Source organism: Medicago sativa, chromosome 8 (genome assembly GCF_051527215.1).
Source record: "Medicago sativa cultivar Bolivia chromosome 8, Bolivia_mono, whole genome shotgun sequence".
Lineage (NCBI taxonomy): Eukaryota > Viridiplantae > Streptophyta > Magnoliopsida > Fabales > Fabaceae > Medicago > Medicago sativa.
In genome coordinates this window covers 85,532,444-85,546,627 of record NC_140756.1, presented here as the reverse complement: position 1 = coordinate 85,546,627, position 14,184 = coordinate 85,532,444, and the positions used below count along the sequence as shown (strand labels likewise).

The following is a 14,184-nucleotide window of genomic DNA, read 5'->3' as shown; positions in this document are numbered from 1 at the left end:
CTCCAGGCTGATGTTGAGTGTTTAACGTCTCTCCAGACGACCACTTCTCTACAAGGCATCAATACCAAGGTGAGAAACCTCACCCTCTTCATCCTCCCAACAATTCACCACCAAAGCACCCACATCCTCATACTCCTCGGACACAACTTACGCGGAGTTCTCATTATCCTCCGGACAATCCCTCTTGAAGTAACCAAACTTGTGACACTTAAAGCACTTATACTTTTACTTGTTACGCCCTTTGAGCTTCCTCGGTTACCTCTACCTCCACCATTTCCTCTCGAAACATTAAGGCCTTCGCCGTTTTCATCCGCTCTCAAGTCCTTAGACTTGGTCAACTCCTTGGTTCTCAAAGCCGCTTGAACTTCTTCCAAGGTGACAATGCCTTTTTTGCCATAGAGCATGGTATCCTTGAAAGATTCAAATGATCTCGGTAGAGCACACAATAAGAGTATAGCTTTGTCTTCGTCTTCAAGTTTCACCTCAATGTTCTCCAAGTCATCAAGGATTTTGTTGAACTCCGTCAATTGCTCCATCATGGCCTTTGACTCCACCATCTTGAATGAGTAGAGTTGTTGCTTAAGGAATTGCCTATGAGCCAAAGTTTTGGTCATATACAACGACTCGAACTTTGACCACATCGACGCCGCAGTTGGTTCCTTCGCGACATCCCTCAAAACTTTGTCACCGAGGCACAAGACAATGGCACTCCTAGCCTTGTCCACCATCTCGGTCTTCTCCGCTTGTGTCATGGTGACCGGTAACGCACCGTCACCCTTCAAAGCTTTCTCACACTTTTGTTGTATCAACACCGCTTGCATCTTCACCTTCCACAACCCAAAATCATTACTTTCGGTGAACTTCTCAATATCCCACTTTGAACCCATGGTACTCACTTAACCAATTCACTCCTATGCCCCACGGTGGGCGCCAATTGTTGTGAATTCGGACTCAAAATCACACCAATATAAACTATGATGTGTGGAGCAAAGGAAAGTAGTAACCAATTTCAAAGTAAACATAAGCAATGACAACAATAACATCACCTAGATCTAATCTAGGAATCAAAGTGAAATGCACAAAACCACAAGCAAAAGATAAAGAGAGAAGAGAAACAAACACACCAAAGATTGTTGACCCAGTTCGGTCCAACTTGACCTACTCTGGGGGAGAGATTGATCTCTCCAATCCACTATAAATGAGTTTTTACAAAGAGATACAAATGGGTTACAAGAAATTCGCTTCAACAAGCTCACAAAAAGCAACCCTAATTTCTACCCATTTTCCCATTCTCACAAATGAACAAGACAGTCAATGATTTTCACTCACCCATGGTGTTTATAATGTTTCCCAACCCAAGAGAACTCTAATCAAAGACCCTCAACCCTAAAGTTACCTCTTTTGATTTCCCAAGTTTTCCTATCTTGAAGCTCCCTCTCTTCTCTTGAACCTCTCCTTCAAAATCTGCAAAGAAACACTTATATAGCAGTCTTCAACTGTCAAAAACGTGTCACGATTGGCCAAATCTTGACACGGTTGATACGTACGACCCAAGGTACGACCAACCTTATCCTGAAAACGTTCCCAGCAAGCCGAAAATCGTGTCACATTTTCCCAAAATTGTGTCACGATTGGACACCCTGCAAAACACGCTCTCGGCATTGCGAAATTGTGATACGCTTCACAAATCGTGTCACGATTCCAAGTTTTCCCAACTTCACAATTTTGAGGCAAAAATACAACACCCACTTAAATTGAACATTGGTAAACTTTTATATAAGAAAAATCATGAATCAAATATGATTTCGGTGCAAGCCAACGGAAAAATATAGGAAAAATCCTGAATCAAATATGGATCAAAACAAATCTTATAAGTGAAAAAAATAATATGATAACAAACTATCCTTAAAAAAACATTTTGTTCATTCCAATCTTTTATAACTTTGTTTACATCTAAAAATGATAGAGTTGTTAGCCGAATTTGACAAGTTGGCGATTACAACAATTAGACGAGAAGTCTCTCAATTGAGTGAAGGTTAGGCAATACTGAAACATCCAAGCAAGGGAGATGATTATTTTGTCAAGGCACTAACCAAGAACACGGTGGAGGCTCAAAAGTGAGTCAAAGACATAATGGACTAGATAATGACACATACACACAATCTGGTGCTCTCAACGACAATAACTACACTAAAGAATAAGGGATTGGACACGACAAACAATGGATCTGCGAATAAAGAGACTTTGTCAACAGATCATGTTAAGGATAGGAGAACAAAATTGAACGTGAGGCACCAAGATCCCATTAACTTGAGTTATCACGAACACTTACGAAAATCAGCTGAATCGAGGTTCATGAAAGGACAAGAACATATCAAAGTTATGTCTATTAGAGATTTTATAGAAAATAAAAATCTATTTTATGTTTATTTATCGTAATAAAAATAATAAAAATAATTAAATTTGTTCCTTTTCAGAAAAAGTTAGTTTGTTTCGATACAATTGTATAAAAGAATTATTTTTGTTTCATAATCATCTTAATCTTTTGACAAATATTCTCTCTCCTAAAAAAATCTGTTTTTTGAGAAGCTAACAACTTCTAATTTGAAGTGGATTTTAGATATTGTTAGATTCTGATTTTTTTTAAGTGGTAACAAACTGATGCAATCGTTGATAGTAATTATTCTTTTATAAAAAAACATTTTTATTTAAAAAGCTATAACATATGATCTCTGAGTTGAATTATCTCCGAACACAACCTAATAGTTTTGCGTGTCAATCAGGCCCGGCCCGGAGGGTGTGCAACCAGCTCTATGGTGCCGGGACTCACATTTTGGGGGGCCCAAATGTTTTGTTCTTATTGTCTAGTGGTCGTCTATAATAATATTAATGCAAAAAGTAGAGTGAAGTTACTAAGAAATTCAGTTGAGCACAGTGGGTTGTGTAACAATGAATAGTCTGATGGACGGGTTGTGTAACAATGAATAGTCTGATGGACGCGAGTTCAAGTCCCATCATCTTCATTTTGAAACACAATATATAAATTTTAAATTATTAGATGTCTAATTTTTTTTTTTATATTTTATTTGTTACAAGAATGCTTATTTTTTATGTTATTAACTGTCTAAATAGATGATGATTTGTTTTAAAAAAAAAAAAAACTTTGCATTTGTTTACTAGGAGCCTCTTTTATTATTAGAACCGAGCCTTCAATTCGACGGGAACGGCCATGTCAATTATTTAACCCTAAAAAAGCAATACGAATGATTAACTAACGATACTGTGATAATAAACATACATGCAATCTTAGAAATCGAAGGACTTATTTTTTTTTTTTTAGAGAAAAAGAAGGATTCGGTTAAGAAGAAGCAAAATTGCAGTACTTTGAATCATGAAAAGTTGGTTTATTCCATATTTTGCGTTTCTACAATTTACAAATAAAAAATCACGTTGAATAAAAACAGAGAGGGAGAAAAAATCACAAACAAAAATAATAACTAAACTTTGTTTTAGGGAAATATAATAGCATAACTTGAATAAAAACACGTTGAACCAACTTCAATTTTTGAGTTTCCACAATACTAATCTCAAATCTAAAATAGAGAAATAAAAAATAACTTTAAACTAGAATAAGAACTAGACTTGAACTAAGCCTGTTTTTAGGCTTTTTCCTATTCTCATGCTAACGTACTCGTGCTTGTACTTTCCAGTTTACATCGTTATACCCGAAACATCTTACAAAACAAACTGAATTCATAGTTTCCGTCGCAATATTTGCAAACACCAACATCATCATTATCAAATTCATCCATAAACCATGTTGAGTGTTTCTTCACCACCTTCTCTGTCTCAGGGTTGTGGCATGTGCTAGAACAACACAAAGAGAGTCCTTGATTTTGAGGCACCACAACATTCTTCACCCACATGCTTTGAATAAAAGACTTCACCCTCTTTCTACAACCCACAATAGTAATGCCTGTGGAATTCTTCAACTCACCAAAGAGATCAAACCCAAGTTTTCTTCCTTCTTCATCATCCCAGTTAGCCATCAAAAGCATAGAGTAAACATATTTGGCTTCATGATGACCCTCTAGTGCAGCCTTCTTCAAATTCTTCAAACCAACATCAACCATCAAAGTACTGAAATACTGCACCATTCCTTCACGATAAATAATCTCCAAGTTACCGCTTTCTTTACAACGGCTCAAGAACGAGGTTTCTTTTTCATCGGTGAACCATGGAAGTGGAACCAATGCAAACTTATCCATAGTTGCATGTTGATAAACGTAACCGTCTTTTGAAGCATTAAGAAACTCTTTGCAGCTCAATTTGATTTTGCAAAGATCAGCCATGGAACGTGATGCAACCTTTCCCACGATATTAACCAACAAATCGTTTGGAAGAGTTTTTACGATGCTTATGGGTGTTTGGTTTTTGCGGCTTTTAGGTTTATTGATTTCTTTCTTGACTCTTAAGGAAGCCATTGAGAATCAACCCTAGGAATCGTGTTGAAATTTGTTGATATAACGATGGGAAGAGAGAACAAAGAAAGAGTTAAGTGGGATTGAATAACAGTGGTTTGGTATCTATATATAGCAAAATTCTGAACCTAAAAAACAAACAAATCTTAAAAGATATGATACGCAAATAAAATACTTCCAAACAAATAACTAAGAAACTTCCTAAGAAAATAATAACAAACTATCCTTGATATATAGCGAAATTCGGAATCTAAAAAAAAACAAATCTTATAAGATTGATAGGAGTGAAAAATTAAGTTGAAGAGTTCTTAAACAGAAATTGAGATTATCATTAAAAAGAAATCAATAAAGATTTATATGCTATTTAATTTAATGACTTTATTGCCCTTAAAAAAAGCATTATTGGATATACTAAAAAAGTAAGATAAAAAATAATATAAAATATTTTTTTTTGACAAAAATAATATAAAATATATATAATAAAATATATCATCTGAGGAATGTAATGGCGGTTGGACCAAGTCAAAACAAAAGGAACAAATGATTACGTAACATAAAAAAAAGTAAGTCATGTGTTATGTTGGCATATCCCACGTGTTAATATGATGTTTTTTCGTTTTGGTTTTGTATTGGTTTGTTACAACCACACAGAGTCGCGCCGCTTCTGGAATTGAGTAGTAGGGTGGTGGTGGAGATGGACAAGAGTCCCACAAAGCTGGATTACTATGATGACATGTGGAAGCTTCATTCTACTGCCACACTTGTCTCTCACTTCAAAGTAACTAACTTGTTTTAATTTTTATTTTTATTTATTATTATATATATTTTTATTTTTATTTTGGATTTCTAACTATGAGAAAAATGTTGGATAGGGAGTTGATGGGAGGCATGTTTTGATATTGGATCGGACTATTTTCTATCCACAAGGTGGTGGTCAGCCGGCAGACACTGGATTCTTAATCATTCATGATTTGAATATCAAGTTTGTTGTCAATGATGTTCGATCAAAAGATGGAATTGTATGTTTTTTCTTTTTTTCTTTGGGGTTTGTTAACTATGATATTTTGTTTATTCATGGAATTATTGTTATTTTATTTTTGTGTAGGTTTTACACTATGGTGTTTTTGAGGGTATGGGAGGGGAGTTTGAGGGCACACTAGAGAAAGGGAAGGAGGTTTCACTATCTGTTGATGAGAACAGGAGAAAATTAAATTCTAGGTACAGAATTTTGCAATTGATAAAATGTCTTCAATTATTATTATTATTATTTTTGTTAGGATCGGTGATTTTTAAAATTTGTTTCCTGGAAGTTCTTCTGCCACAAAGCACTATAGTTGTTCTCTGTTTTACTAGTTAAACTTAAGCTACTCAGTTAGTATATGAAAAATGTGAGTGATTCGTCCTAACATCCACTATGAATAAGCTATATGACCGATATATAGAACGGTGACTCACATGCTCAATCAATCTCTTAAAGTTTTGGGTGAGGATGTGATGTCCTGGTTTTTTGATGGTCCTGATCATTAATCTGTTGTTGCTTTCAGACTCCCACAATGTATTTTATGTTAATTACACCGCTTTTCAGACTCCCCAATGTATTTTATGTATGTTCATTACGTAGTTTTTTCAAAACTCTCGTTTGAATATATGATTACTGCACTGCTTATCCGAAAATTTATGATTCTGCTACTAATCTCATTCATCTCGTTATTTGTGCAGGTTGCACTCAGCAGGGCATTTGCTAGATATTTGTCTGCCAAAAATTGGATTGGGTCATTTAGAGCCTGGAAAAGCTTACCATTTTTCTGATGGGTATATCATTTATTTATAAGCTCTTCATCCCTTTTGTGCTTACTGAATGTATCACTTATGAACTCATACCCTAAAATGGTTGCAAATTGCAAGAAACTAGACTCTTGACCCGTGCTACCGCACGGTTAGCACGGGCCCTACCGAAAAGAAGTTAAACGAATAAGTCTCAATAATGTACATATATAGTTAATAGAAATCATATAAAAATTTAAAAACATGTTCACTTCTATGACAACCATACCAACAACAAAATATATCTAACATTTATACAAAAAAATTATTGATATTGTTTAATTTTATGCGGGAGGACTTCCTTCTACCTTCTTTGATCTAACTCCTTTACATTTGTTGATAGTTGGACTCCACTTGCAAGAAAGATGAACAATGAACCAATAATGATGCAGTTTGGCTTGACAAAATCATCACTTTTAAGACATAATTGCTCTCTATAACTATTGACACAAATGAAGAAAGACTAATATTCCACATAATACACTTTTAAGTGAAAGTTGTCTACTTGTCTTGTATGTGCAACATGCATATTCCATGTAGAAGAAAAATCAGAGGCAAAAATCAACTAATGAACCATTGGAAAATTGAAAAGAAAACACACACTCATCCGACATAAATTGGTTTAATTTTTTTATTTTATATATATATATATATATAAGTATCTGCCAAAATCAAAAGGATAGAATACAATAGGCTATGAAAGGCTTTTGTGTTTTCTGAATCAAGGACTTGAGTTTCATATATGGTTCAGATTTTAATAGATTTGCTATGATTGCAAGTGCGTTTTTGGTTCACAATGATCACATGTTTATATAGACAATAGACAATTGTGTGTATATGTGATGAGAATTTTGTTCTACTGTCTATATATGGCAAACTTTATATACAACTTTGCTCTACTGTGTAATGAATGATATTTGCATCATATCAAAGGGATTCCAAAACATTCAGCACATGCATAAACATATATGAAACAACCATAATTAATACATGATCGATAAAATTCAGCCAACCATCAACCCTCTACATGATTAGATGGGGGGAAAGTATTCTTCACCAGTTTCTTATGGTAGGCTTAAGTACATTATCATACTCTTGTGTCATCTCTTGTGCCTAACATCATTGAGAGTCTTCTCCTATAAGAAGGCAAAACTTGAATCAGACATTAAAGCTTTAAAAAACAGACTCAAATCATATGCTCCAGTACATTTTCTAGGGAGGAATGTTTTCATAAAATTAATAGTTTATAAAAACATAAGTAATCATTAAAAATGTAATTAAAACCACTCAAATTTTAGGCAATTTCATTGCAACAGTGTAGTAATTTGAATATTTTGATGGGAAAATAAAACTATTTCAAGAGACACGTCAAGAGACTTAAACCTTTACTTTCAATTTATGTATAAAATGCATTTGAAATTACCTTAAGTTAAAACTGATGTCCTACATTAATTAAATGCAGTTGTTAAAAGCTTGTTGTTGTCATGTGACTGTAATGTCACGGGTTCAAGTCCTGGAAACATCCTCTTGTGTAAAAACAGGGTAAGGCTGCGTACAATACACCAAATGGTGGGACCCCTTCCCGGACCCTGCGTATGCGGGAGCGTCAGCGCACCAGGTTGCCCTTTTAGTTGTTAAAAGCTGAACCATATCCTTAAACACAAAGAGAAAATTTATCATTAAGTATATCCTTGGCCTTTTTAACAATATGTAAAATTGTAAACTGCATTATGGTAACAATAGAATGGTCCTTTTAACAAATGAGCTAATTGCAAACACAAACGCTATATAATTCAATAAAGTATACTTGAATAAATCACTAAATAATTCAATAAAGTATACTTGAATAAACGCTATAAAATTCAATAAAGTATACTTGAATAAATCACTAAATACCATCATGTAGAAGAAGAAAATCATCGCAAGAAACTTAATTAGTTAAGATAAGGATGAATGCCTACCTTATGACAAAGTACACAAATAGCAAAATTAAAAATAGAATGTGTGAAACAAAAATACAAAACTGTAACAACATTGATAGTGAAAAGTAAATATGAAGGGGGAAAGGAAACTTCATTCTAAATGGCACAAATTTGATGCTCATCACATAGAAACAACAAAACTTAAAATAGAAACAACCACAAATCCATTTATGAGATAAACATGATGAAATAGTTCAAATGAAATGAACCACGACAGAAATGTTGCACGCAATAATGAGGAAACAAACAAACACTCGCACAAATAGAATATGAAATGAGTAAGTAAAGAAGAGGCCAATACCTCAAATTTATGAATCAGATGGTCTCTAATGTGCATAGTCTCATTTCCTTTCTCAGATCCTGCACAATAGCAGCACAAAGAAACTCTAAACTAAAAAAAAATCCAAAATGAAATCGTTGATTGACGGAGGAGAAAGAGGAAATAATCAAATAATAAGTAGGATGAGATAAATCAACAATGACAGCCTAAGGAGCCGAGGGAGTTTTGAGGAGCTCAAGAGTGGAGGTTTTGAATAGCGGACAATTTCTTGATATGTTTTGGAATTAGAGGAAAGATTGGGAGAAGATGCATGGTAACCTGCCTATATTAATTGAAGAGTTGGTGGGTGGCTATGAGAAGTGGAAAGGCCGAGAAGTGTTAAGCTATTGCAATTCAAAATCCACATTTAATGATGAGTGGGTAGTTGGGAGGTTAAGTCGCATTTAAGGCTAGCTTAGGAGGGAAAAATGAAAGTGATTAGGGCTAAAGTGCCAGCACATCAAGTTAAGCTTTTATAATAAAGGATTTCCTAATTCATTAACCATGCTCAAGTCAATGTTGCATGTATCAAATCATTGCTAAATGCTAATCACCCTATTGAGTTTAGTTATTGGAAATCAACATTAGCATGTCGTCTCGTTAGCGATTCAAAAAAATTCTCACCAAATTAGTCCCTCTAAGACTTGCAATGATTACCGAATTCGTCTTTTTATCTCACTGCTTTTGTCTTATATGATGAAACCATAACCTTGACTAGTCTCGTGTTGTTTTACTCCCACGAGACTTCTGTTCAAAATTGTGTTAGTAAGTTACAAACTTTTCTTTGCATTTGCTATTGTATTGTTTCCAGGCCTTGGGTTGAATATAAAGGTGTAATTCCACAAAATGAAATGCAGAATAAGCAAAAGGAGTTGGAGTTAGAGGCTAATGCTTTAATTTCCATGGGAGGAAAAGTAAGTTAAAGTGCTTATAATTTGCCTTTTATATTTGACACTTCTGTTCTAAAAATCTTCACCTTGTCATTTAGGTTTCTGCTGATATATTACTGTATGATGAAGCTGCTAAGCTTTGCGGTGGTATTCTTCCTGATTATGTTCCTAAGGTCAGTCTATAAAAGATATATACTTTGTTACAGATAATTTATGTGTTCCGGAACTAGTTGCTGGTTTTGACATAACTGTGCTGCTGGTGCCTGTGAGTTTGTTATCTTACAAGATTCTTTCTGGATTCTCTGCTGAATTTTGTTTCCCTTATTTATCCTGAATTGCAATTTTTTTGATGAAGATAGAAACTGTCATACCAGCTGTTGTAACCAAACCAATACAGGCGAAATAACAGTATTAATGAAGGAAACAAATTGTTTTCCCTTTATGCTTTCCTGGTTTTTTGTTTGTATGTTTATGTCAACTAGTACTTGGTAGTATCTCCGTTTGATTGGTTTCACTATGTGCATGTATTGTTACTGGGGCAGAATCAACGCAGCGAGTCTCATTCATCAGACTTAATGTTTCGAAGAAGTCATGTTATGTTTTCTTTTCTCATCGATGCTTTTTTAGAAAAGAAGCAGAACCAGCCTTGCCTTAGGCTTCAACTCCAAGAAGTCTCATACATATCCCACTGATTATTTCCCTACCTCTACTTAAATGTACCAGATAAAAATGACTCACATGAGGCTCCTACCATTATTTTTCCTGCAAATTTTATTGCCTCACCTCTATTATTTTGATGCCTGGCAAAAATTGCACATAAAGCATCTTCTTGTAATCTGTTCCCACTAATTTCATGGTCTCACCTCCATTTAACATAATTTTCACATATAAGGCCTTCTGGCTTCTCCCATGATTTTTTCAATCAGAGGCCTTACATGGCTTTAGGCTTAATCTTACGAAGGCATATCTGTGACTCTTTATCATAAACTATGAAACAGGTAGTGGTAAGCATTTTTAGGATGTCAAATTTCTACCATTACCAAAGCTACTGTCATTGCTTGTTGTGGTTATCTGCTATTGTAGAGCTGGAGGAATTCTTTGAAATTAGCTGACAGAGATCATTCCTAACTTATACTTATGTACACTTCATTCATAGACATATATCAGAAGTTACATATACAAACTATTAATGTGTATTCACCTAACACCTTAAACTTTTCGGACAATCTTTTCATAAAGCGGTGCCGGTTTCTATAACTAAGTGTTCAAGAGTTGGATCTTTGTCACCCCTTTTTGTCTAATAAAGAAGGTTGAATTACTGGTGGACATGTGTATGTTAGCGGCCAACACTCGGGTGGGATTTAGTCCCACATCAGATAGATAGGATTCTTGAGAATAGTTTATAAAGAGGAGGCAATCCTCACCGTACAAGCCGGTTTTGTAGGGATGAGTTAGGCCTCGATATTCGTTACATGGTATCAGAGCCTATCGGGTCCATCGTTGGGCTTGCATCTCCACGCTTCAGGCCCATTTGGCTGGGCTAAAGCGTGAGGGGGTGTGTTAGCGGCCTACACTCGGGTGGGATTTAGTCCCACATCGGATAGATAGGATTCTTGAGAATAGTTTATAAAGAGGAGGCAATCCTCACCGTACAAGCCGGTTTTGTAGGGATGAGTTAGGCCTCGATATTCGTTACATGGTATCAGAGCCTATCGGGTCCATCGTTGGGCTTGCATCTCCACGCTTCAGGCCCATTTGGCTGGGCTAAAGCGTGAGGGGGTGTGTTAGCGGCCTACACTCGGGTGGGATTTAGTCCCACATCGGATAGATAGGATTCTTGAGAATAGTTTATAAAGAGGAGGCAATCCTCACCGTACAAGCCGGTTTTGTAGGGATGAGTTAGGCCTCGATATTCTTTACAGTGTATTGTCCACACGGGCTTGAAACCAACTCAAGCAAAACCAAAACGTGTTCCAACTTCAAACCATAATTTATATCTCTAACACACCAACTCAAGCAAGAGCCCTTTGGGCTTGAAACCAACTCAAGCAAGAGCCCTTTGGGCTTGTTTAATTTATATCTCTAACACACCAACTCAAGCAAGAGCCCTTTGGGCTTGTAAACAAGCCCAAAGGGCTCTTGCTTGAGTTGGTTTCAAGCCCAAAGGGCTCTTGCTTGAGTTGGTGTGTTAGAGATATAAATTATGGTTTGAAGTTGGAACACGTTTTGGTTTTTCTTTGAGTTGGTGTGTTAGAGATATAAATTATGGTTTTAAGTTGGAACACGTTTTGGTTTTTCTGATGATTGGTTTATATAACTACGGTCGATCTATGGTATCAGTTTTTGCTGTTTAGTATGTCTGATATTAATGCATTAACTCATGCAGGAAAGCACACCTCGCATTGTACGGATTGGGGATAATCCGGATGGTTTTAAGTTGGAACACGTTTTGGTTTTTCTGATGATTGGTTTATATAACTACGTAAAACAAATTTAATTTCGTCGATCTATGGTATCAGTTTTTGCTGTTTAGTATGTCTGATATTAATGCATTAACTCATGCAGGAAAGCACACCTCGCATTGTACGGATTGGGGATAATCCGGGCTGTCCCTGCGGCGGTACCCATGTTTTAGATGTTTCAGACATCACAAAAATTAAGGTGTGTGGTATATTAGTATGCTCATAGTAGTTAGTAGTCAAGTATCATTTATTATGTTTTATATCTTGCATGTACTGAAATTGATTTTATTAAAGTTGGAATGAAACCTTGGTAGTTAAGAGACTTATCATCCGAGTCTTTAAAAAATGTGTTTTTTTGTCTAATCTTTTTGGTTGCTAATTTATGCAACAGTTTTGTATAATAGTTACCTGTGTATTTGATCAGGTTTCTCAAATTCGGTCAAAGAAGGGAACGACAAAAGTATTTTACAATGTCGAATCTTAGTTAAGTGGACGAGTCTGCTGTCAAGGAACTGTTGTTTGAGATCCATGGCGATGTGTGCTCTTGGATAAGCTATTTTGTCAGTGACAAGCTAAATTTGATTAGTATCAGTAGTCTCTTAAGAACAACTAGCTTTTTATATCGATTTATGGTTTTCATACCACCACAAAACAATGGCTGTTATATCTATTCATAGGCAAACTTTGTAAGGTTTGTATGGATGATGAGTTTGAGAACAATTATGTGATAGTTTGTTTGATGAGAGTGACACTGAAAAACACACATTTACAGCATATATATAGAGAGAGAGAGAGAGAGAGAGAGAGAGAGAGAGAGATATTCTTTACATGCTACTCTTCTCTTTCCGTCATATTATATACTACTCATTCCAAATCATGCTTTCTCCTTTGGATTTGGAATCAAACTCAATAACCACCCTTTCCTTTTGCTTCAAACTCACGCATATTGACTTGTTTATAACCTACTCCGTCTAAAAGGCATGTCAAATTCAGCATATAATTGGCTTTGTTCTCTCCCCTTAAGACTTCACACACGTCATGATCACAATGATTTTGATATTTGTGTACCCCTCCTCAGAATGTCTTGAACTCTTTGTCTTCATATTGAATGGATGGTAGTGATGAGTTTGGAACCTTGTCCTCTAAACCTTTTTCTTTGTTTTGTCTACCAAAAAATGGGGCGAAACTTAGGCAACAAAATGGTTCATATAAATCTACATATTCGTATTTGGTTGGTGTTTATATTAATTTTTGAGTTAAAAACTCTTAACTAGACAAATAGGGTACAAAAGCAACTCAATAAACTAGGGGAACCTGACGTCGAACCATTCAATTTACGGACAGCATCTATACATAACATATGTTAGGCAATAATTCAACATAATGGGCATCCTATCCTATTCCATAACAAAAGTAACATAATTTTTCACCTAATTTCATGTTATTTTCATCATTAAGAACAAAAACTTAAGACACTGGACTATAAAGTGGAAAAGGCAAATCTGATTTTTTTAACTATAAAATTATGTGTAAAAAAATGTTAACAAAGTTAAGAAAAACAACGCTGTGTCACAAAAAGAGTTGCCCATATTAGAAAACCACGGTCAATGCATTATGTTATTTCGTGGCGCTTTGCCATGGAACCTTTTGGAATTGGTGACATCAAGCAATTTCTAAGACAAAAGATATGTGGACATAAAAAAATTTGAGGTCAAATATGGTTTGATATTTAATTTTTATGTGTATTTATTAGGAAACCAAATGAAATGAATAGAATCAATTCTTATTGATGAAAAAGAGGGATTACAACAAGTATATATACTGAAAACTGGATGTACTCTAAGCTAACAGCAATATCGTTATGTAATAGTATTTGTTGAAACGTGTAAGTTGTAAAAAAAATAAAAAATAAGAGACAAAAATAAGAAAAATGATTTTTTGACACAAGTTTTTTTTAAAGGATTTTTGACACAAAAGTTGATTATTTTTAATATAAATAAAAAATAGATATATTTGATCATGATTTGGATCAAACACGCACTGTCAAAGTATGTGTATCCAAATGACATTGATCTAAAGATACATACCATAGCACATAGGATAGTGTTTTTGTATTTTGATGTTCAAATAAATAATAAAACTTATTTCCAATTAGGAAGTTATAATTTTGTGTTTTCAATATAAGAAGTGAAAAAGAAAAAAAAGAGAATAAACATTAGGTGACAT

General features: G+C 34.9%; 2 protein-coding genes and 1 long non-coding RNA gene across 4 annotated transcripts; 1 reads left to right on the top strand and 2 right to left on the bottom strand.

Annotated features, from left to right (window-relative positions):
* Positions 1-3,503: 3,503 nt before the first annotated feature.
* On the bottom strand, positions 3,504-4,785 carry LOC146902589 (F-box protein At2g35280-like). The gene has a single exon (XM_085736285.1). The coding sequence runs from the start codon at positions 4,482-4,484 to the stop codon at positions 3,720-3,722; it is 765 nt and encodes a 254-aa protein (XP_085592411.1). The 5' UTR covers positions 4,485-4,785; the 3' UTR covers positions 3,504-3,719.
* Positions 4,786-5,089: 304 nt separating this feature from the next.
* LOC146902587 (threonyl and alanyl tRNA synthetase second additional domain-containing protein) lies at positions 5,090-12,703 on the top strand. Of its 2 annotated transcripts, XM_085737720.1 has the most exons (9): positions 5,090-5,259; positions 5,354-5,500; positions 5,587-5,699; positions 6,201-6,293; positions 9,418-9,520; positions 9,595-9,669; positions 11,883-11,978; positions 12,062-12,157; positions 12,383-12,703. In XM_085737720.1, exons 1-9 carry the CDS (start codon positions 5,176-5,178, stop codon positions 12,440-12,442), a joined length of 867 nt encoding a protein of 288 aa, XP_085593846.1. In that variant the 5' UTR covers positions 5,090-5,175; the 3' UTR covers positions 12,443-12,703. The 2 variants fall into 2 exon arrangements, with proteins under 2 accessions (XP_085593846.1, XP_085593847.1); XM_085737721.1 differs by lacking the exon at positions 11,883-11,978.
* On the bottom strand, positions 6,454-9,093 carry LOC146902588 (uncharacterized). Its single transcript, XR_015023519.1, has 4 exons — positions 8,589-9,093; positions 7,729-7,958; positions 7,363-7,441; positions 6,454-6,745 (listed from the first exon to the last, which is right to left on the bottom strand). It is a non-coding gene; the product is annotated as an uncharacterized LOC146902588 (long non-coding RNA).
* Positions 12,704-14,184: the final 1,481 nt, after the last annotated feature.